This window comes from Gorilla gorilla, chromosome 13, assembly GCF_029281585.2.
Source record: "Gorilla gorilla gorilla isolate KB3781 chromosome 13, NHGRI_mGorGor1-v2.1_pri, whole genome shotgun sequence".
Taxonomy (NCBI): Eukaryota; Metazoa; Chordata; class Mammalia; order Primates; family Hominidae; genus Gorilla; species Gorilla gorilla.
In genome coordinates, this window is record NC_073237.2 from 31,057,951 (window position 1) to 31,081,911 (window position 23,961).

Consider the following 23,961-nt stretch of genomic DNA (forward strand, 5'->3'; position numbering starts at 1 on the left):
GGGTCCCCACAGTCTTGAGACAGACACTGTGCTGAGCCCTCCTGAGCACCAGGTGTTGGCCCAGGCAGGGCAGGTCCAGGAGGATTAAGAAGCTGTGTTGTCCATGAAGCAGGAACTGGTTGTTGCTGCCCAGAGTGATGCTTCAGAGCAGAAAACCCCATGTCTTCAGGTCCACTTGCATCCCCAGCCCTCAGGAGTCTCCCTTCTTCCCTCTTCCCCACGCCTCAGGCCTCCTTGCATCCTCATGGATTGTTTCAGTGTTAACCATTCCTGTACATCTCCCAGACCGTGGTGACACCAATGCAATGCCCCTGGTATACGGAACTGTCGCTGTCAAGTTTACTAGGTTCCTAAGTCCTCTAAAACAGTAAAGGGAAAACAAAACAAAACACAAACAATCTCATCCCAAAGGTGCTCTTGGCTCCAGCCCTGGATCCAGGCTGTACTTCTCTCGGCAGTGCTGCTGAGGCCACAGCTTCCCTGGCTGGGGCAAGGCACCTCACAGCCTCCGTCGCCCTGCTCCCACACTGTGTGGATGAGGAGCTGGGTCATGGTCCAGTGGCCAGAGCCCTAGCCTGGGACTCAGGAGATCTGTGTCAGACCCAAACTCTGTGTGACCTTGTGCAAGTCATGTGAGCTCCCTGAGCCTAAGTTTCCCATGCTGGGATTATTGTAAGGAGCAACACACGGTACATGGGAAAGCGCCGAGTGTGCTCATGGAGGGTGAACACGGGTGAGGGGTGCACGAGTCCACCTGCACCCTCCCTGCCCCACAGGCCCGCCTTGGAGGAAGGTGGGAACTAAGAACTGGGCCATGGAGCTGGCCTTTCTCCTGTGCTTCTGTCATCAGGGGAGACCAAAGTCACTGCGGCCACCGCAACAGGACACAGGGAGCACTCCAAAGGCCCCGGCGACGTTTGATTGTCCAGCATTCCACATCTGTCCCAGAAATGAGTTTCCAACAGCTCCAGGCTCAGGTCTGTGTCAAAATCCAGATGTCAGGGCCTCCCTCTGCAACAGGGCTCCTAGATTCTGGAGTCAAAGATCTACTAGAAAAGGGGTCCCCCTTGTCGAGCTCTGATCAGGCACAAGAGGCGAATCTCGCCCCTCCAGAGCCAAGACAGTGTTCCTCTCCTACCGCATTCTTTCCATTCTTTAGTGTCTTGAGGCTTGACAGTTCAATTGCCCTCACAAAAGAGTGGCAAGAAATGTCGTAACTATTTTTCTAAACCTGACAGAATTGCCAGAAGCCCCCCCCAGCCTGTGTTGAGCTCCCGTTCTGCCTTCTCAGACCTTCCTACAGCCATGCCATATCCCACCACCTGTGAACAGGGTTCAGGCCTCCACCATTCCCCCAGGGGAGGAACCCTGCATCGCCCTTCCAAGACTGGGGGACTTATCGGGAATGCAACTCCTCCCAGAAGACAACCCAGCATGTCCTCTCAACAGGGCCAACATTCTGAACAAAGGCCTCAGCCCAGGGTGGGGCGGGGACGCTTAGAACAGGTGCCTGGCCCCAGGCTATGTAGAGAAGGAAAATCATCTTCAATTTTTTGCTCATGCATCTGCATCTGCTCCCAGAAACAATTACAGAGTAATTTCTGCACTAAATTATTCATACATTTCCCTGCCTCATATGGAAAGACCATTCTGTAGTTTCCTTTGTTTCCTTAGGCCTCTTTCCAATCGATAAATATAGATCCACTTCATCATTCTCAGTGGTTGCATAGTACTTGATTGTTTGGATGTACTTCATTTTACTAAGCACAGTCCCTGTTGATGGTGGCTTCTCATTTTCCAGGGCTACAAACAGCACTAGGGCGAACACTGACGCACATACATCTTGGGGTGTGACTTTGTTTTCTTAGGATGAATTCTTAGAAGTTGACTTGTGAGGTCAAAAGATAGGTCCACTTTTAAGATTTATTTCTCTATAGTCCACTCCCAGAATGGGTGTGGTAGTACCCTCACCAGTACCAAGTCCTGTCTCTCCCAAGTGTCCTGCCCGCTCTCCAATCCAGGGTCTAACATGGAGTTCAGGCTCTCCTTCCTGACACCAGGGGACCCTCCTCTCCTTCAAGACATAACCTATCTAGCTGACTCCATTTTCACCCCCAGGGATAATCCAGCCCCCAGCTTGTCATTTCTTCCTCTAAAAAGCCTCCAGCTCAGCCCCTAGTTTCCACCAACAGTCAGTGGGAACCAAGTGGGCACCCTAGGAGTAAGGGGCTCCTTGCTCTCAGTCCTGAGATCTTGACTGAGTCCAGGCTTCAACTTCTCCACCTAAGCCCCACCTGGCAAAAGGACGGTTGTACCTATGTCATAGCTTTGCCACAGCCCAGACTCCTTAGGGGAGGACAGCATTTGTCTTGAGAACAGGTAGCCGCTGAAAAGCCAGTCACTGGGGGCAAGGTCCCCAGCTGGATTCAGCAACCAGGCTGAGTCCTTATGACTGGCCAATCCTCCTCAGGTGGCACAGCCCACACAGCCAGCACGTCTCACGCTCAAATCTCCAGGAAGATGCTGGGACTAACCACCATGCGCTGCCACCTCCAGAGCAGAACGGACCAGGCGAAGCCTTCACCACAGGAGTCTTCTTATTTTTTCATACTGTGGTAAAATACACATAACAGAAAATGCATCAATTTATCTTTTTTTTTTTTTTTTGAGACAGTCTCACTCTGTTGCTCAGGCTGGAGTGCAGTGACGTGCTAAGTAAGTGAACTGCAACTTCCACCTCTTGGGTTCAAGCAATTCTCCTGCCTCAGCCTCCTGAGTGCCTGGGATTACAGGCATGTGCCACCACGCCCAGCTAATTTTTGTATTTTTAGTAGAGATGGGGTTTCACTGTGTTGGCCAGGCTGGTCTCAAACTCCTGACCTCAAGTGATCCGCCCACCTTGGCCTCCCAAAGTGCTGGGATTACTGGCGTGAGCCACTCACTGCACCCGGCCTCTATATTTTAACCTTATTTATTTATTTATTTATTTTTTTTGGGACGGAGTTTCACTCTTGTTGCCCAGGCTGGAATGCAATGGCCCAATCTCGGCTCACCACAACCTCCGCCTTCCAGGTTCAAGCGATTCTCCTGCCTCAGCCTCCCTAGTAGCTGGGATTACAGGAATGCACCACCACGCCTGGCTAATTTTGTATTGTTAGTAGAGACAGGGTTTCTCCATGTTGGTCAGGCTGGTCTCGAACTCCCAACCTCAGGTGATCCTCCTGCCTCAGCCTCCCAAACTGCTAGGATTACAGACATGAGCCACCAAGCCGGCCCATTTTAACCATTTTTAAATGGGAACAGGTAGCAACTGAAAAGTCAGTCATCGGGGGCAGAGTGCCAATGTAAAGTTCTGTGGCATTAAGTACATTCATATTGTTGCACCACCACCATCCATGTCCAGAACTTTTTCATCTTCCCCAACTAAAACTCTGTACTCATTAAACAATAACTCCCCATTCCCCTTCCCTTCCCCATGCCCCTGACAACCACCATTCTGCCTTCTGTCTTTGTGAGTTTGACTATTTTAGCTGACTCGTCTAAGTGCAATCATATGATATTTGTCCTTTTGTGACTGACTTATTTCGGTTAGCATAATATCTTCAAGGTTCATCCGAGTTGTAGTATATGTCAGAATTTCCTCCCCTTTTAAGGCTGACGGATATTCCATTGTATGTATATACTGCCTTTTGTTTATCCATCAATGGACTCGTGGGTTTTTTTTTTTTTTTTTTTTTTGGCTACTGTGAATAATAGTGCTAGGAACTGGTATCTGCTCAGGCTCCTGTTTTTTATTTCTTTTGGGTATATAGCTAAAACTGGACTTGTTGCATCCTTTGGTAATTCCATGTTTAATTTTTGGAGGAATTTCCATACCATTTTCCATAGGGGTTCCACCATTTTACATTCCTACCAGCAACGCACAAGTATTCCAATTTCTTCTTTTCTTTTACCCTGAATCAACAGTGACTAACATCGGATCCAATTTCTGCGTATCTTTGCCAACACTTATTTTGTGTTTCTGGTTTTTAAAATAATAACCATCCAAATTGGTGTATCTCTTTGTGGTTTTTATTTGCATTTCCACTGGGAGCCTTCTTAAGGTCAGGAAATCCTAGATCCCTTTGTCAAAGGACAGATGGCCCAGCTGAAAGAAGCCTGGGTAGGGAGTTGGCTCCCACACTCCTCTTAACCCTATCTCTTACTCCTGGGAGCTGAGCAGAGGCACAGCCGCCCTGTCCGCATCCCTGTGCTTCTCCCTCAGGCCCCTGGGTACTCTTGACCCTGCTGAGCTTGGTAGGGGATGATCAAGAAGCCTGAGTTTTGGAAGTTAAGGAAGAGCGGGTGAGAGGAAGGATGGAGACAAAGAAGCACTTCTGAGGGACAGCAATGGAGCGTGGATGGCATTGGGCACAAGAGGGAGATGTCTCCAACGCCATGCCAGCCCTCCCTCACCAGGTAGAACTTTAATAGCTTACCCCGTGATGCTCCAGGAAGCCCTGGGCGGGAGGCAGGGAGGGAGGAGAGCAGGAAGGGGTGATCCTGCTGCTTTTACAAATGATGACCCAGAAATAAATGGACTTCCCTCAAGAAGACAGAGAAGGTTAGTCGCAGGGCAAGAGGAAAAGTCAACAGCAGGGCACTTCCTACAGAAGACACAGAGACACAGAGAGGGGAACCAACTTGCCCAGCGTCACACAGCAAGTGGGGAGTCAGAGACAGCCACACATAATGGTCATTGTATGGCTTCCTCCTGGCTTGTCTTTCCAGGCTCCCTGCCTGGTGACCTGGCACTCACTCTCCCCAAATACACCGTGACATCATTGTGCCCTGTCTCTACTCTTGGTGACCCTGGAACACATCTCGCTGCAGGGCAAATGTCCTTGGGGTGCCATGTTCCTCTGGTTTCCAGTCTATTGACCCTGTCACTTGTAACAACCTCCTCTGCACCTGGAGTTCCTCTGCCTCACAGCCTGGGTACAGGTCCTGAAGCCCAGAAAAAGGCAGTAGCCACGTTCCCTGCCTGGGGACACTGCCAAAGACGGAAATGAGGCTTGCCTGCCATGACCGGCTCAGCCAGACAAACCTCATTTCCTTTCTGGCATGGTAAGAAGTTCCAGTTCTAAGAAGAAACCAGCCCTTAGGAATGTCTGAAATCCCACCTCCTGGAAGAAACAAGAGGGAAGGAGCCTGGATATGTGGCGGAAACTTGGTAACCTTCAGAATGTGGTCAATGTGATCATCCTCATTCCCTCCCCTCTCCCCCCACCCCCACACAGCTGGCCTCAGTCAAGAGCAGCAAACATGTCTCGCCCAGGGAGGTGCCACTCATTCACCCCCAGGGGCAGCCGCCTCCTTGGGCCCCTTGGGCCCCTTGGCCCTGCCTCCAAAGAACAGCTGTAGGCCAGTGATTTGGCACCTGGGCCACGTTCTCCCATGGAAAAGAGGTGGTATGTGGGGGATCTGGTGATTACTCTCATGATTAAGGGGCTCTGCTTGGCTCAGACTTGGTTGTTCTGGGTCCTGTGTGAGACTAGAAACAGAGCATTTCTCGAGGAAATGGCTGAGCCTAGGAGCCTGTCCTTGGCCCTCTTCCTCCTTCCTCCCTCCCTGGTCCCTTGGAGCCCATGGGGAGGGGGTTCAACCTCTCTCCCTCCCGAAGGCTGCCATCCTAAACACCTTCACTCAGGTGGGGCGTGGAAGGGTGGGGGAAACACTGTTGGTGAGGTCCTGGGTGTCTCCAGAATAGCAGCAGTCACTCGCCCTGAGGTTTACTCACCCAGCTGCCACATAGCAAAGTTCAAGACGTGTGCCCCAGAAGAGCAAAAGGGAAGATCCCCAGCACCTGAGTGTGTGCCTATGTATATCTGTGCAATATGTACATGGCAGTCTGTATATGTCAACACATATGCCCACGTGAATTTCAAACAATTAAACAAGCATAACACTTGTCGTGCTTATTATGAGCCAGGCATGTTCTAAGTGCTTCGTAAGTACGGTATTAACTCACTTAATCTTCATAACAGCCCTATGAAATAGGTTCTGTTATAACTCCCATTACACAGAACCAGAAACTGAGGCAGGATTACTTAAGCCCAGGAGTTTGAATCCAGCCTGGGCAACATAGTGAGATCCCTGTCTCTAAAAAATAAACAAATAATAGAAAAACTAGGGGCCAGGTGCAGTGGGTCACACCTGCAATCCCAGCACTTTGGGAGACTGAGGCAAGAGGATTGCTTGAAGCTGGGAGTTTGAGACCAGCCTGGTCAACATATTGAAACTCTGTCTCTAAAAAAAAAAAAACAAAATTCTGAAAGGCATTTTGTGAGAAACTGAGGCACAGAGAGGCCAAGTCATTTGCTCATGGTCACAGAATAAGAGGCAGTGGCAGGATTTGAATCCAGGTATTCTGACCTCTCATAGGCATATGTCAGCTGTGTTATGCATGTTAGTGTGTAGGCATGTGTGGAGGTGTGTGGGTGGATGCGTGCGTCTGGGTGGATGTGTCTCTGTGTGTCTGTGTGGATATGTGTCTCAGTGAAGTGGAGCACACCAGTGAAGGGGTGAACTTAACCTTTCACTGTGTGCTCCATCTCACTCAGACCTGACAGCTTGCAAAGTCCTGTGTGGCACTGTGAGATAATAAAATATATATATTTGGCCTCTGCGCTGGGTTCCTGGTACAGAGCCCCTAAAACTCTTATAATTTCCTGAGCAATAGGAGAATCTTTTGTTCTAATATTTGGTGCTTGACCTTGGTTCCTGACAGAACTTCTAATCCCTTGGAATTTCCCGGGTGACAGGAACGTCTTTTGTTTTAATGAAATGATTCTCAGTGAACTCCTGGATGGGGACTGGTCACCAGAAAGACCAAGCCATGATGAGAAGGTTGGCACTTTCAGTCCCACTCCCATCCTTCAGGAAGGGGAAAAGGGCTGAAGGTTGAGCTGACTGGCAATGGCCGATGATGTAATCTATCAGGCCTATGTGATGAAGCTTCCATAAAAACCAGAAGGACAGGGTCAGATGAGCTTCCAGATAGCGGAACACGTGGATGTGTCTGGAGGGTGGAGCCCCTGGAGAGGGCATGGAAGCTTCTCTCCCCCTCCCCCATGCCTTGCCCTATGCATCTCTCCATCCGGTTCTTCATCGGTATCCTTTCTAATATCACTTACAATAAGACCAGTAAATGTTAAGTGTTACACTGAGTTCTGTAAGCTGACCTAGCAAATTAAACCCAAGAAGAGGCTCATAGAAACCCCAATTTATAGCTGGTTGGTCAGAAGTATAGGTCACAACTATAGCTGGGTGAGTGGTATAAGCCTGCAGCTCAGCTACTTCTAAGTTGTGGCGGGAGGATTGCGTGAGCCCAGGAGTTTGAGGCCAGCCTGGGTGACACACCAAGGCCCTGTATCCAAAAAACATTTTTGTAAAGCATAGGTCACAACCAACTACTTGTGACTGGCATCTGCAGTGGAGGCAGTCTTGTGAGACTGAGCCCTCAACCTGTGGGATCCGTTGCTATCTCCAGGCAGACAGTGTCAGAATTGAGTTAAATTGTAGGACACCCAGCTAGTGTCCACTAGAAAACTGCTTGTTGGTGGGGAGAAATCCCTACATATCTGGGGGCAGAACTGAAGTGTTGTGAGTGGTGGTGTGTGAGAAGGAAAGAAACAGGTTTTTTTTTGTTTGTTTTTAATTTTGTCAGACCCTCTAGGGCAGCATTTTGTCCAAAGGACCAGAGTTGTCCTGTTTGAAGGCCAGATCTGAACCCCAGGCCACCTTTGCACAGGCCTGAGGTCACCAGGGATCCCTCCAGCAGTGACATGCAGGCAGGGCCTGCAGCTCCCTGCCAAGGGTGGCTCTCTTGCTCACTGGTTTCCTGTGGCCCTTCTTCAGGAGTGCCAATTCAATCCAACCAGCCTGACCCAGGGCCACCAAGGAGGAGGCACCTGGGTAAAAACTAAGACCCTTTAGAGCTTATGGTTACATTTCCTGAGACTGACAAGAAACCTCATTTTGGATAATTCCCTTCAAGTTACACTGTGAGCACCTGGTGCAAACGGCCCTGAGATCTACATCTGAATGATCCTGGTATCTGTTGAAAATAGCAGAATGTGGCCCGAGAACTGCTAGGGGAAAAAAATTCTACTTTGAAATGGCACTAGCTACTATGTAGTGAGTACTTGTGAGGCATTAGTCATTGTTTTACATATATCGTCACTTTTAAGCCTCAAAAAAGTCCCTATGTGTTATTATTCCCACTTTACAGATAAGAGAATGAAGTTCAGATGGGGAAATGTCTGATTCCAGGGAGGCATGTGTATTTGTATGGGTCACAGACCAGGGAATGACCCTGTCCCCACCCCATCCCACAGCCATGACAACCCTTACACCTGGCAAACAGAAACCACCTGCAGTTACAAAGATAGGGTCATTTATTCACGTTATATTATTTAATTTTAAAGGCAAAAATACAGTTCTGTTTTGAACACCAAGATCAGACACAGCCCCCTACACAATGGTAAATACACATATTTGCATACACAGGAAATCAAAATACACAGCACAACAGGTTTCTGGGACATGAAAGCCGTCATCCTGGCTATGCAGAGCCCCCGCCCCTGGCAGTCAGCAGAGACCCTGTCCGGGCTGAAGGCCAGCACAGCATCTCCTTTACCGTCCTGTGCCACCTCTGCCCTCTCCGATCTTTCCCAAAGGCCAGTTCACACAGAGTCACCAGCAATAGGATACACAGAAACAGAAAAGGGCACGGCACATGACAACTTCGCGGTCATAACTCCCAGGAAAAGGAAATGCTCCCTGAACCCCCAGCCCTGAAATCCCCAGTAAGGAAACAGGACCCGTGGCATCTCACGGACCAGGCAAACATCCAGGCCTAACTGTGCCCTGGCTGTGCCTTGGGCCCAGGTGAGCCCATGAGAGCACTACGTCAGCAAATGGGGGGAGCAGTATTTCCCTTGGTTCTAAGAATGAACCACATACTTGACATGAATGAGAAGGTAACAAAAAAAAAACAAAAAAAAAAAAACAAAAAAAAAAAACAAGAAAAGGTAGAGTTTGGTTTTAAGAGTAAAATAACACAGAAGTTACCACTCAGGGCATTTGTCTGATTTCTTTTAAGGCACTTTGGAAAAGTCAGGATCTGCGGACAGAAAGAGAGGCTTTCATTCTTTTTATTTCCCAAAACTCCCTCTCAATGCAGTCATTTCTAGTTTTAATAATATCCTTGGTATAGAGTGGGGAACTGACAGAGAAATACTTTTTGCATAGTCCAGCTGCTTCTGCAATGGAAAATAATTTTTAACCAATACAAAGTCTTCTGGAAAAAGAACCAAGTTAGCATCTGAGATGCGCAAAGCAGTAAAGGCACAGATAAGACTGGGGCCAGGCACCAGCTCAGCCTCCACACTGAGGGCTGGTACCCAGGAGGGCAGTGGTTTGGGGTCCGTCACGAGCACAAGGCTCAACCCTGGGATTAGGCAGCTGAGTCTTGGAACCTGAGCCCAGGCTGGACCTGGCAAAGGCGCTCAGTGGTAGGAAGTGCCTTGTGCCATCTCATCCCAGGTGGCTCAATAGCTCCCAACAGAGGTGGGTTTGTGACAGACAGCCCTGTGGGTGGGAGCCTCAACTGGGGTGGGAGCACCTGTGAAAACCTGAGGTGGAACAGGAGGCTTTAGGCACCGAAGTTCTTGGGAGGGCGTTGGGGTGTGGGTTCGGCTGAACTTCTTTCTAGATCACTAATTAAAAGGCACATTCATGCTGGGGAATGGATAGTCTGTTTGACCCTGAGTGCCACAGTCAAGTTTTAGCGGACAGGCAAGAGGCAAAGGAACAAAAAGGGAGAGGAAGGAAGGAATGAGAAAGGCAGGGGAAAAGAGGAAGGAGGAAGAAGAACTGGTAACATAGGGTGGGCCAGGGAGTGTGGCTAGCAGAGCCTCTGAGGGAGGCTCCCTCTGCCTGGGGAGGTGCAAAGGGCTGGTAAACAACCTGACTGCTGTTATTTACAACCCCCCAGCCTAGGGGCCTGAGGGGTCAGTCTAAGGAGGCTGAGGCTCCCTCCGCCCTGCCCACCTGGGGAGGGTTGGGGAAGTGGGGAGTTCTGCACAATAGGTACAGAGGCTTCTGTCTCCCAGGTATCTTCCCCGAGGTCTGGCAGGATAATGCTGACCAGGAGGCCTTACCTGCCAAGGGGCCAGAGGGTGATTTTGCTCTTGAGAAAACCTGGCCTGCCAGCTAAATCATAGGCCTATTTGTGGCCACTACAGCATATATTTATTTTTCTCCCTAAAAAATGCTCAATACCCCTCCCCATATTTAAAACACCACAATAAAAATACATAGGAAATTCAAGTTTACATAGCATGCCAAGAAAAATAAATTGTCATGACTTAACATTAAACAGCTATGCAAATTTGGATCAACACAAAATCAAGCTAGATCATAATTAGAACTCGATCTGTTCTTTCTTTAAAATACTACAAACTACTATTAAAAAAAAAACACAACAACTTTACATTCAGAAATCAGACAATCTGGAGATAGGCCACTGAATGTGAGAACACCCAAGGCTTTTGCTCTGATTGCTAGAGTTGCCCTGGAATCCACACACATAGGACAAAAGGTCCAGGGCTCAAGTTTTAAAATCCTTTTGCTAAGAAAAGACATATGCACAGTGATTGCAGTGGTTGCATACCACTGAAAGAAGGGGGTGGGGGGAGGACGTAACATTAAGAATGGTTGAAATTTTGTGTTTTTCTGTTAAATTACAACTACCAAAAAGATCACACCAATCCAATTTTAGCAGCACTCTCCAAATTTTCACGAATAAGAAAACCATAATTTAAAGAAAAATTCTAACCTATTTCACAACAATTTAGCAATTCTATCACCGGGAATGTGTTCCACGGCCACCAAATTTTGGGATGTGTACAGTTCTGACTCTGGGGTGACATTGTGAACACATCAAGAAACCCACAAAGGCATAAACACCTTGCAGAGCTAAGAAGTCACATGCCGAGCCAAGTTGGGGGCAAAATATCCCACTCGTCCTGCTCATCTGGAAAGCCATCTGAATGATGAGCGAAGGGGACCTGTCACTCAGACTGGTAGAAATGAGAGGGACCAGCCCAGCAGATTGGCAGAGACACACAGCAGAGGTCCCTGGCTAATTTCAGGTCTCTTATCCGTGTACCAAAACGCTAGCTCGGTGTCCCGACGTCCACTGTGATTTGGGTATACAATGGGTATCTCTGTACATCCAGCACCTGGTAGGTGAGTGAGTTCAAACCATCAGAGAGCATTGTCTCCTTTGTGTGTGCAATTCGGTCAAACCTACAAGGAAAAGAGCACAAGGAGATTGTCTTAAAACAAAAATCTTAAGAAGAAATCATCACACGTACTTCCTCCTCCCTCTCCACTGTAACCTGACCACCTCAATTTCCCTCTAGGCCCAGAGCCTCGGACCTGCAGCCTACCTCATCCTAAAGGGGGAAGGAGTATGAATAAACAAAGAATGCACCTCTGAGGATTGGGTTCATTTTTCTTGTCTCTTGAGTGGCGGATCATGCGACACCTCCCGACCACAGCATTTGGGCGAGATATAGACATGCCTCTAAAAACTAATCTGCAAAGAGTAAAGGGAAAGTCATTATCACAGAGCTGCCATACACTTGGCCTGAGAGCCCCGGCTGCAAGACTGTTGGTCCATCCACCATCATCCTTGCTGTTCTCACTCAGCCCACAACCCAGCATCATGCCAGAACCCAGCGCAGCATGACCCTGGTTAAAACTCACATTCCGACTCCATGTCCTTTTACAACTGGTTCTGCAGTTTGTGGTGTTGACTACCATGTGCCAGACACTGGGGGCGTCTGCCCCACAGAATATACAGTGTGAATGCTTCAAACATAGGGCCTTTAGGGCCAGGATGGAGGTGAGAAGAGGAAGATGAGGTTGGAGACACAGAGGAAGAAGCATAGAGTTTGTAACCTCTGCTGGAGCAAGCCTAGGCAGAGCCCAGTTGAGGATGAACAGGTATCTGCCATAGCATTTTGGGCAGCCAGGATGGCACAGGCAAAGGCATGGAAGTGAGAGCAAGCCTAGTGCCCTCAGGGAGCAACGTAAGCTCCTGGGGACTGGTGACAAGGGTCTGGGGTAGGACATGGCAGGTGATGGGCTGAAAAGGGCCAGGCTAAGTCACAGAGGCCTTCTCAGAGCATCCCACAAACGGTTGCCAGTATCTGAAAGGGGCCTAATATACAGTATTTCCAAAATGCTTTTAGCCATGGGGAAGTCGCTCTGGAAAGTAGTATATGAACGGAGGGCTTCAGAACATGTGGGAAAAGGCAGAAAAAAACAAATGGAGGGCTGAGAACAAGACTAGAGGCAGCCAGAACAGGGTGGAGGATTCTGTGTTGGTCCAAGGAAAATGAATGAGGACCAAAATGAAAGCCTGGAGAGCAGGACAGCAAAGTTAGTTAAGAGGCAGAACTGGCTGATCCCAGACCACTTAAACATTCCTGGCCTTGCCTGGCACACAGTAAGTGGTGCATAGAAAGTGTTAGGTCCTTTATCTTTCAAGAAAGTTGCTCCACACACCACCCATCCTTCTAGTGCCACCGCCTTAGCATGGGACTAGATGCCTGCGGATGCTCCCTCCCTCCCCAGCTGTTCTGACCATTCAGACCTGTGGCATCCTGTCGGCCCTGCACACTGTCATATCGGTCCAGAGTGTCTGCCCAGGAGTGCCTCTGTGGAAGCGGGCTTGCTTCTGTCTGGACCCTATGTCCAGGTTTTCAGTGTCCTGGGCCTGCCTGGCACAGTGCTCTGTATGCAGCACATGTTCAATATGCACACACTTGATACCCCATCTACATACTAAAACTGGAGTTTCCTTCAAGGCTTATATTGAAGATGTGGGTCTCTGTTAAGTTTGCACACAACGGTAACTTGAATGACTTGGGTGTTGCTCTGACAGACACCTTCTGTTAACTGGTACTGCAATTCAGAAAGGCTGCACCAGGGTGTATTCTGATATTAAACTCAGTAATGAGTTCAGACTGGCTCCTGGAGGGAGAAGGTGCTCATCGGTGGCTGGTGGGGTTGAAGCCTCTACAGCCAGAGGACTGAGCAGAATGTTCTTTCAAATGCTACTGATAGATGTTTTTTACCACTGTAAATGACAACCCACATCATAATGATTTACCAGCTTAAAAAGAGCCCCAGGATGTGGATGGGACAGAACTGACCATGCCATAATGGTTGCTGGGGCTGGATAGGTCCTCAAAGGTTTATTATACTACAGTATCTCTTTTGTATATGTGAAAAATACTCCAAAATAAAAATATAACACAAAGCTTCTGTGAAGACAGTTAGGATTCTGCTCAAGGAAACTTGTTTCACAGTGAAAGAGGACCATAATGAAATGAGGGATTTTTACAAAGGACATTGGTTTACTCCTTGAGTACAAAACGGCATGCAGCAAATCAAAGTAAACTTGCCCCGTCACTTGGTTCCCATTTGACATTTTTCCAGGCCAGTACAAATCTCAGAAACTCATTTTCCTACAGATCCCTTTTAGCACCTGCAGGACCTGTAGGAAGCCACACCTAAGAATGTGGGCTGACTAGGGGTGCATCCCATCTGAGGGTCAGTCCTTGGGGAACAACCAAGCATTGGTTAAAAAACTGGAAGTGAAGGTTGACAGAGGAGAAAGATATCTAAGTTATGACCATTACCTGTTAAAAATGTCATCATCTTCTCCTCCCCAGCCCCAGTAATTATTAGGAAATCCATTGATGGTTAGAAACTGTTGTTTACTTAGAGCAGAGACACCTCCAAAATACTGAACATAAGGTAGGCTGGAGGAAAAACATACACACAGAAGGAGCAGTGGTTAGTTAAGTTCTGACATCCCCAAAATAAAGCTTGCTGAGAATATAAACACTTTTAAAGTTATTCTTTTTGCTTCTCTAGAGTTTTTATTTTTTTTTTGAGACGTAGTCTTGCTCTGTTGCCAGGCTGGAGTGCAGGGGTGCGATCTAGGCTCACTGCAACTTCCGCCTCCCGGTTCAAGCGATTCTTCTGCCTCAGCCTCCTGAGGAGCTGGGACTACAGGCGCCTGCCACCACGCCCAGCTAAGTTTTAGTAGAGACAGGGTTTCACCATGTTGGTCAGGATGGTCTTGATCTCTTAACCTCATGATCCACCTGCCTCGGCCTCCCAAAGTGCTGGGATTACAGTTGTGAGACACCAAACCGGGTCTTTTTTTTTTTTTTTTTTTTGAAAGGGAGTCTCACTCTGTAGCCCAGGCTGGAGTACAATGGCGTGATCTCAGCTCACTGCAACCTCCGCCTCCCAGGTTTTCAAGTAATTCTCCTGTCTCAGCCTCCCAAGTAGCTGGGACTACAGGCGTGTGCCACCACGCCTGGCTAATTTTTGTATTTTTAGTACAGATGGGGTTTCACCATATTGGTCAGGCTGGTCTCGAACTCCTGACCTCAGGTGATCCACCCACCTTAGCCTCCCAAAGCGCTGGGATCACAGGCAAGAGCCACCATGTCCAGCCTCTCTAGAGCTTTTTTGATGGTGGGTGGGGTGGGAGGGAGCAGTTACAAGGGTTTTGTCTGTTTTGCTTTTGTATCAGGGCTCAGATGACCTTAAATTAGACACAGATATCAAAAAGTATGATCTTCCTCTTTCCACAACACAGCACTGTTTCTGTGGTTATGTAGAAAGCCAGTCAGTGACAAGAGCAGGCCTAAGCCCAGTTCTTCCTGAGTGGCTCAGGAATCTGCTTCTCCTGTGCTCTGTTCCCGCACATGAAGTCCTTATCCAGGAACTCCTGGAATCTGAGATAGTTTCAGAGCCTCTCTGTACCCACCCAGTCACAGCCCCCCTTCCACACCCATCCTATCGACCAATCCAGCTTTCATGCTTCCAAAGGCATACTGACTAGAACACTGGCCCTAACAGTTGAGGCAGTGTTTCTGAAAATTTGCTAAAATAAAACTTCTTTGAAACTTCATACTTTATCCTGATTTAGCAAAATGTATAATGATGAACTTATGTTTTAACATATTTTCAAGTAGTAGAGCATCTGGGCTCTCATCCTTCCAAAACTTTTTGTGTTTTAATATTTCAGTGGTTATGAATTGTGAACTCCTAAGGGATACAAAGTCAGCACTGATGAGAAATGTCAAGAATCAGGATGTGCCCCAAAGCCTTCCTGTGGGTTCTCTAAAGGCTGTGGTTTTGTGTGACTCTGAGTGCAGCTCCAAACCACACCCAGCTCTTTCTGGAATCCAAAAAGACCAAACCCATCACATAAATTAAGGAAAACTCTAACTCAGACTTTGAGGGGGAAGTCAGCCAAACCATACAGAACATAAGAAAATAAAGATGCAATTATTATTTTCAAATATATTCAGGAATTCTGACTGTAAGGATCCTCAAGCAAAGGTCCCCAGGGGGTCTACTTTAATGAACCTATTCGTAATTAGGTGTCATCACTTAGGTGCCGAGTCATCCACCTTTGGCACACCTCATACTACTGTCCACATTATTAATGTGAGGGTTTGAACCAAAGGTGGCCAGGCCAATAAGGTTTTTTGATAATCAGTGCTTTTACAGAAATGGATTCTTAGCTATTTCAGAGGGAAGTACATGCCAAGCTGACATGATTTGGTTTTGCTGTCTCTGCTGCTTTCTCTTCCCTATCTGCCCCAAGCCCAAACCTGCCAGGCTCCTTGTGAAACAAACATGGTGCTGTGGCAAAGAATTAGGGCATCACGGGCCCCTTCCTTGTTCACCACTGTGCTTCAAGGGAGGAATCAAGAGGGGTCAGGGTATAAACCTGTGTGTTTCAAGAGAAGATACACACACGGAGAGGGAGGAAGGGTGAAAGCAGGGATGGAAGGGTAGAGAAGGATTTCTGAAGAGTCTAAAAGTAAGGTTACATTCAAATTTTCCTCCCTTTAAGACAAGAAGTTAGGATTTTTGATCTGGGAGAAGGACTTCATACATTCCTATATTCCCATCACAGCTCTCATGCTCCCAGCAAGGGAGGACAGGAAGAAACGAAGAGAATAAAATGAGTCTGACAGAAAGCTGTTGCATCTCAGCAGGTGCAGTAGTTCATGCCTGTCATCCCAGTACTTTGGGAGGTCAAAGCAGGAGGATTGCTTGAGCCCCCAGGAGTTCAAGACCAGCCTGGGTAACATAGTGAGACATCTCTAAAAAAAAAATTTTTTTTTTTTAATCAGCCAGTGGTGCTGGCCCACACCTGTGGTCCCAGCTACTAGGAAAGCCGAGGTGAGAGGATCGCTTGAGCCAGGGAGTTTAAGGCTATAGTGAGCCATGATCACGCCACTGCACTCCAGGCTGGGTGACAAGCAAGACTCTGTCTCAAAAAAAATAAAAGAAAAAGAAAAAAAGTTGTATCTAAAATAAAGGGTCTGCTGTCTACATGAGCCAACCACACTGTACTAGTCAGCCTAAACCAGGGGTACCCAACATAGAGGGTACCTGCAGCACAGCTCCTGGATCTTCAAATTCACTTAAAGCAAGGAAGGAAAGGGTTTTATTATTCAACTGATAGGTTTATTTTTTTTCTTTCTCTGAGACAGAGTCTTGCTCCGTTGCCCAGGTTGAAGTTCAATGGCGCGATCTCAACTCACTGCAACCTCTGCCTCCCGGGTTCAAGCAATTCTCCTGCCTCAGCTTCCCGAGTAGCTGGGATTACAGGCACCTGCCACCACACCTGGCTACTTTTTGTATTTTTAGTAGAGACAGGGTTTCACCATGCTGGTCAGGCTGGTCTCAAACTCCTGACCTCAGGTGATCTGCCTGCCTCGGCCTCCCAAAGTGCTGCGATTACAGGCACGAGCCACTGCACCTGGCCACTGACAGGTAATTTAAAACACTTTTATGTATGAATTAGGAAACAATATACAAGTTTATTTATATATTTATTTTTAAGACAAAACAATGGACTACAAGGCCATTTTCCACCAATGACAATATGCTTTGGATAATACCCTAGTCGGGCATCTGGGCTGGCCTCTTCACTACGGGCATTTTGGTGGAAAAATCTGGGCTTTGTATTTAAGCAGAAGTTTGTGCCCTGCTGGAAAACAGAATCACATTCCTTCTTATAGGGCCAAGGGCGGGAGCAGTGGTTCACACCTGTAATCCCAATGCTTTGGAAGGCTGAGGTGAGAGGATCACTTGAGCCCAAGAGTTCAAGCCCAGCTTGGGCAACATAGCCAGACCTCATCTCCACTAAAAATAAAAAATTAGCTGGACATGCTGGCTCATGCCTGTAGTCCCAACTACTCAGGAGGCTGAGGCTGCAGGATGGATTGAGCCCAGGCAGTCAAGGCTGCAATGAGCCATGATTGTGTCACTGCACTCCAGCCTGGGTGACAGAGCAAGACCCTGTCTCAAAAACAAAACAAAACAGGCCAAGGAACATCTGCTGAGGTATACAAGCTAAATAATTCAGTGGGGGAAAACTATTCCAATTTATTTTCCAAAACTTGTGGGGCAAGAGAAAGAAAAAAGCAAGAAAATACAGTATCGTCTGGAGCTTAAAGATGAGAGCCCCTCCCAAATGCTAAAAACTGTTCTTAGGCCAGGCATGCTGCCACATGCCTGTAATCCAGCACTTCGAGAGGCCAAGGCAGATGAATTGCTTGAGCTCAGGAGTTCGAGACCAGACTGGGCAATACAGCAAAACCCCATCTCTACAAAATATACAAAAATTAGCTGCGCATGGTGGCAAGTGTTTGTAGTCCCAGCTACTCGGGAGGCTGAGGTGACAGGATGGCTTGAACCCGGGAGGCAGAGGTTGCGGTGAGCCAAGATCACGCCACTGCACTCCAGCCTGGGTGACAGAGCCAGACCCTGTCTCAAAAAACAAAAAAAAAAAAAGGGGAAAATTTGTTTTTGTCTGGATGTGCAGAGACTACAGGCATTTCTGGTCTCTTTTTTCCATCTCAACTAATACAAAGCACCCATTTCTCAGAGGAGGCATTCTGCTCCAGAGCTTAAAGAGGCACTCTTGGGCTGCCAGGACTGCATTTCCTAGTCAACACATGAGAGAGACATGTTTACCACAGATTCTGACTGAGTATCTCTTACCTGAATCCAAACTTATCCATTGCAACGGAAATGTGCCGTGGCTGTGAAAAACACCTGTATGCATTATGGTCATTCATTGGAATGAGGTCCACGTCACTAAACACAAAGCAGGTGTAGTCATAGTCCTTCAAGGCTTCTTGAAAGCCAACATTGAGGAGCTTAGCACGATTGAACATAGTGTCTCCCGCCTGGTGCAGAAACAAAAACAGTGATATCAAATGCCTTAAAGCCTTTGGGCCAAACACTCACAGGGACTGGTGACTTGTCCACTATACATGGTCACTAGGAAACTCTTGGGCCTCACTTTTCTGCCGTCACTCTACAATCAACACAGAGTACCAAAACCTCTGAGTCAGCAATTCCCCTCTAGAAATATATCCTGCAGAAGGACTTGCATGTGTGTGAATGACTATGAACAACATTATCACTGTGGAATGTTCATCATAACAAAAGACTGCAAAAAACAGAATCAGTAGGGAACTGGTTCAATAAATCATAGTACATCCATACAATGGAATGGAACTGTTAAAAAGAGGCAGCTCTAAAAGGAAAGGTGAAAAAGGCATTTAAACACATACATCATTCATTTATACACACTATAAATAAACTCCAGGAAAGGTATCCAGGAAACTGGTGACATTAGTTGGGTACCTATGGGACTTTTCACTTCTACCTTCCTTATATGGTTGACTGAGGTTTGATGACCACATTGTGTGCCTTCCATCTACCTGTCAAGCACAAACCTAGGCACCTGAGAAATACAGCAAACCCAACTCAACCTCTGCCCTCATAGTGCTCACCATGGAGGGTAGAAGGCCATGCCATACACACCAGGACAGAAGCAAGGTGCGCAAGACCGAAGAGGGACACCTGCTTCAGGGTGCCAACCACGAGGTCCCCAGGCACCAAGTGTGCTGGTGCAAAGGGAATGCATATTTTTATTTTTATTTTTTATTTTTGAGATGGAGTCTTGCTTCGTCACTGAGGCTGGAGTATGAATGGTATGATCTTGGCTCACTGCAACCTCTGCCTCCAGGATTCAAGCGATTCTCCTGCCTTAGCCTCGCGAGTAGCTGGGATTACAGGCATGTGCCACCATGCCCGGCTTTTTTTTTTTTTTTTTTTTTAATTTTCAGTAGAGATGGGTTTCACGTTGGCCAGGCTGGTTTCAAATTCCTGACCTCAAGTGATCTGCCTGCCTCGGCCTCCCAAAGTGCTAGGATTACATGTATGTTTTATTTGTTTTCTTTCAGTAAGAATGTAAGCTCAATGAAGGTTAGGATGTTTTGTTTTTTTTATTCACCCAGTTCCTTGAAGACTGCTTCTCACACAATAAGAGCTCAACAAATAGTTGCTGGTTGGCTGAATGAATGAATGAATGAATGGGGTTCAACATACAATGGCAGATGGTGATCCCTTCTGGGAAGCTCGACCAAAGAGCCCTGTGAGGGGTCACCACAGGGATCACATTGTGGGGTAGAGTTGGGAATCTGGTCTTATCAATTCCCATGGCCCCAGGTTAGTACGGACAAACCTAGTACTGACATTGCCACGCCTCACTTTCAGCAGTTCACAAAGCCTCCTGCACACATGCTGTCATCCTAACCGGAATCTTCACAACACCAACATGAGGAAACGAACTAAGGCCCAATACTTTGGAATCCTCATTCAATGCTCTTTCCCATCTTTCTTGGGATCAACATAGTCAGAGCCCTCTACTTTGGGGAAAAAGTGTGTCATAGGGGCTTGCGACTGGTACACAATCTCAAAAGTGGGATGCTCAAAGTCTTCTCTCCATGCCCTCAAAAGATGACCTGGGCTGGGCGTGGTGGCTCACACCTGTAATCCTAACACTTGGGAGGCCAAGGTGGGCAGATCACTTGAGTCTAGGAGCTCGAGACCAGCCTGAGCAACATGGTGAGACTCTGCCTCTACAAAAAATTACAAAAATTAGCCAGGCATGGTGGTGCACACCTGTAGTCCCTAGTACTCTGGAGGCTGAGGTAGGAGGCTCAACTGATCCCAGGGAGGTTGATGTTGCAGTGAGCCATGATGGCACCACTGCACTCCAGCCTGGGCAGCAGAGTGAGACCCCCATCTCAAAAAAAAAAATAAAATAAAACCAAGACCTGGAAACTGGCACTCCAAAAGGCTGCCTGTGTGCATACAGAATGCACAGATGTGCCACAGCCACCCAGACTCAGGTGGGGAACTCGGGGAAGCAAACCACTTAGAGAAAGAGAGGCACCAGAAAGAGAATCAAGGAAACATTTTACACACAAGAGCTCCTTTTTTAAAGCCCCTGACAAAGTTTTCTAACCCCGCGTGGTGAGTGAAGGAGCCCAAAGGCACACTGTGTTTTTTGGCTGTCCCACAGGCTGAGTTGATTTGGAATTCCGCGTTCAGCTAATTCTGTGTAAGTCATGGGTTCAAAGAAATTCAAAGTCTAGGCTGGGCGCGGTGGCTCACACCTGTAATCCCAGCACTTAGGGAGGCTGAGGCGGGCAGATCACTTGAGGTCAGGAGTTCGAGACCAGCCTGGCCAACATGGTGAAACCCCATCTCTACTAAAAACACAAAAAATTGCCGGGCACAGTGGCTCACGTATGTAGTCCCAGCACTTTGGAAGGCCAAGGCGGTGGATCACCTCAGGTCAGGAGTTTGAGACCAGCCTGGCCAACATGGCGAAAGCCCATCTCTACTAAAAATACAAAAATTAGCTGGGTGTGGTGGCGGGCGCCTGGATTCCCAGCTACTCAGGAGGCTGAGGCAGGAGAATCACTTGAAGCCGGGAGGTGGAAGTTGCAGTGAGCCGAGATTGCGCCACTGCACTCCAGCCTGGGCAACAGAGCGAGACACTGTCTCAAAAAAAAAAAAAAAAGAAAAAGAAAAAAAAAAGTTCAAAGTTTAGAAATTGCATATGAAAATTATGAAGTTGTTGGAATTATTATAATATAGTGTGAATATTCACTGGTGGGGATACCGTACACAAGGCATGGATAAGTGTTTCAAATGGCATTTCATTTAATCATCTTGACAATCTTGTAACAACCCTCACCCCAACCCAGACTTAGATTGTCAAACACAATTCAGCCCCATTGAGCACTTTCCAACAAGCAAAGGGAGGTATACCAACAGAGCCTTTCTACATCTATGCAGTAGAACCCCAGGGCTGCCCAGCCCAGGACAATGCTCCCTTCTCTTGGTACACTCCCCAACAACTGCGGCAGAGGGCTCTTTGAGGCCATGTCTCTACCATAGGACTGGGCCTACTGGCCTTGGCTGTTCGATCTAAGCAGAGGCTTAACTGAGACTGAACTAAGCATTTTTCCTCTCCCAGGAATTGGAATTTTGGAACCATGAATGAGCACCTCTACAGCCAAGGCCCATGAGCAATGGCACCCTGGAGGAGAAGCCCAAGAAGCAGACCTGGATCCAGCCCCTTTCACCGCGCGGGGTGCCATGGCCCTTTCAACGTGGTGAGATGCCCCAGTGTCTGGCCCAGACTTAAAACTGGTCAGGCAGTTTTCCAAAATAACCTGAACTACATATCCCTCCCTTTCTCCCTCATCCCAGCCTGGCCTCATCTGCGGGATGCAGTGAGACGGAAGGGCATGGTGCACTTTAGCAGGTGCTATCACCTATCAGGGGCCGTGGGTACACCAGGCCAGCAGAACGGTGGAGGAGGAAAGTGTCCTCCCCCGGAACGACAGAAAAGTCAAGCATTTTCTAGGCTGCTTTGGGTGAAATGCTGTAACACCGGGGCACACACCTTCTTTGATAAGAAAGACAGGCCCTGGCAAGCTCACCAAGCCCCACCACTCGCAAGAGGTGGGAAGACGCCCAGCTTCACTCCTGCCCTCCTCACTGAGCACACTCATCGGTACCTCTGCCACTCCATTTGCTCAAGTAAACATCGATCAAGCACCAAATACACCACAGTGACAGACACATGCATTTTTAATCCCAGGAATGCTGGCTTCTTTACTTATTAGCTATGTGACTTGGGATACATCACACCTCCAGGCCTCAGTTCCCTCTTTTGTGTTATGGGGAGAGCATGTGCATTGTATTAAATGAGACAACATTGTCTACCAACATAAGATTAGGTCCACCCTTTAAAAGCTGGGTTTTTCAGAATTAAGAAGACCCAGCCTGGGGAGGCTGAGGTTGCAGTGAGCCATGACAGCACCACCGCACTCCAACCTGGGTGACAGAGACCCCATCTCAAAAATGGGGCCCCACTGCCTGACAACAAATGTTGGCTACTATCATTACAGGAAGAGGCTTTCCCATCCATCTTGAACAGTCAGACCATTCCAAATGTCTCTTAGATATCCTACCTGGAGACTCTGCCTTCTGTAGTGTTTGCTTCAAAATTCCTCCCAAATCCTGCTTCTCTGATGAATGGGAAATTACTAAAAACATTTAAGGCTCAAGGGAATTAGCCTGTGGCTTACATGATTAGAGTTTCTCACAGCAGAAGAGAGTCAGGGGGACCTCTGGAGGCCTGTGAAATGCGTAGGAAGTCACGCTTGGTGAAGAGAAGCCAGCATGCTGGGTGCAGGTGTCCCTTTCAAAGACGCAGCTTTTAAAGGGTGGGCCTAATCTTATGTTGGTAGACAAGAGTTACAGTTATCCCTTCCTTCTAGGTCAACTGGCTGCTTTTAGAAGGAGAAGACAGGCCCCCTAAAAAAAGGCCAGAAAACACATAAAATCCCCAAATGACTGAGCAGAGACTGCTACAAGATGGGGACTGGAGACAGCAGACAGAATCGACCAGACATAGACTCTGGAGGCGGTGCTGGGAGAGAAGGCATCTGTAGGAGCAGAGAAAAGCATGCATGGTGAGAGCATTTGTAAAGGCGGTAAGGAAAAGAGAACAGCCAAGGAACTACAAGAAATTCCGAATGAGTGAAGCCAGAATGAAACATGAAGGCAGCGATGAGCCAAATCACAGAGGCTGGGGAGAAGGGTTAGGTGCTTGTTAAGATACTTAAGCTTTATCTTTATCTAGGCCACAGGGAGCCTTAAACCATGGTTTGTATGTCAAGGAGGGATTTGTGCCCCAATCCAACTGAAGGCAAGGAGACCAGTTAGGAAGCTGTTGTATGATTCCCATGAGGCAACAACCGTGGGTAAGCAAACAGTGCCTCCCCCAAGGGCTAAAGGCAGGGGCTCCACTTCCACTTCCATGCCTCACCTGCTCCCTGTGTATGTGCACTACACTTGCAAGCAGCCTTTGTAGGGGCGGGGCGAGAGGTTCAGGACAGGTGCTAGAATCTGGTCTAATCCCCAAGAAAATCCTAACTGTGGTTAAGTAAGGCAAGCGTGGCCTTCCCCTGATTGCAACAGGGGACAGATGACCAACTTCAGAAAGCCACGGGCCACTCTTGTCCAAGTCCCAACAGTTTCTGGAAGAACTGTTCTGTCCAATCACCCTGCCTTCCCTGGATGTCAGGTCCACGTGTGTATATCAGCAGACACATCCCCTATCCATAATGGCTTAGGGACCAACTGTGCCCAGCCTCTCCTGCACCAAAAGACACAGCAGCAACATGGCTGGAACCATCAACCCAAAGCCAAGACTCGCAATGAGTCAGAACTTCTACGTGATAAGAGAGACACTGTTGCTCCTATACACATGCCCTGGCTCATCACAGAGCCACACCCCTCCCCACCATGCAAGAACGCAGCACTAAGCTCTCAACACGACAGATCCGGGGGCAGGTCTGCAGCCAGTGGCAATGTTTGCTGAAACACCCTCTGTATGCTTTTCTGTGGCCACTGAGACAG

General features: G+C 47.9%; 1 protein-coding gene across 3 annotated transcripts in view; it reads right to left on the reverse strand.

The window, feature by feature from the left end:
- Positions 1-1,905: 1,905 nt before the first annotated feature.
- Positions 1,906-23,961, reverse strand: part of B4GALT1 (beta-1,4-galactosyltransferase 1) — an 80,899-nt gene continuing 58,843 nt past the window's right edge. For 2 of the 3 annotated variants that reach the window (XM_063696281.1, XM_004047921.5), the window contains 4 exons: positions 18,166-18,353; positions 13,761-13,883; positions 11,543-11,647; positions 8,421-11,355 (listed from right to left, as the gene is read on the reverse strand). In XM_063696281.1, coding sequence (XP_063552351.1) covers positions 11,223-11,355; positions 11,543-11,647; positions 13,761-13,883; positions 18,166-18,353 — 549 coding nt within the window. In that variant the 3' untranslated portion in view covers positions 8,421-11,222. Of the gene's footprint in view, positions 2,611-8,420; positions 11,356-11,542; positions 11,648-13,760; positions 13,884-18,165; positions 18,354-23,961 lie in introns of those variants that run through there. The other variant, XM_055351729.2, reaches the window with a different exon arrangement.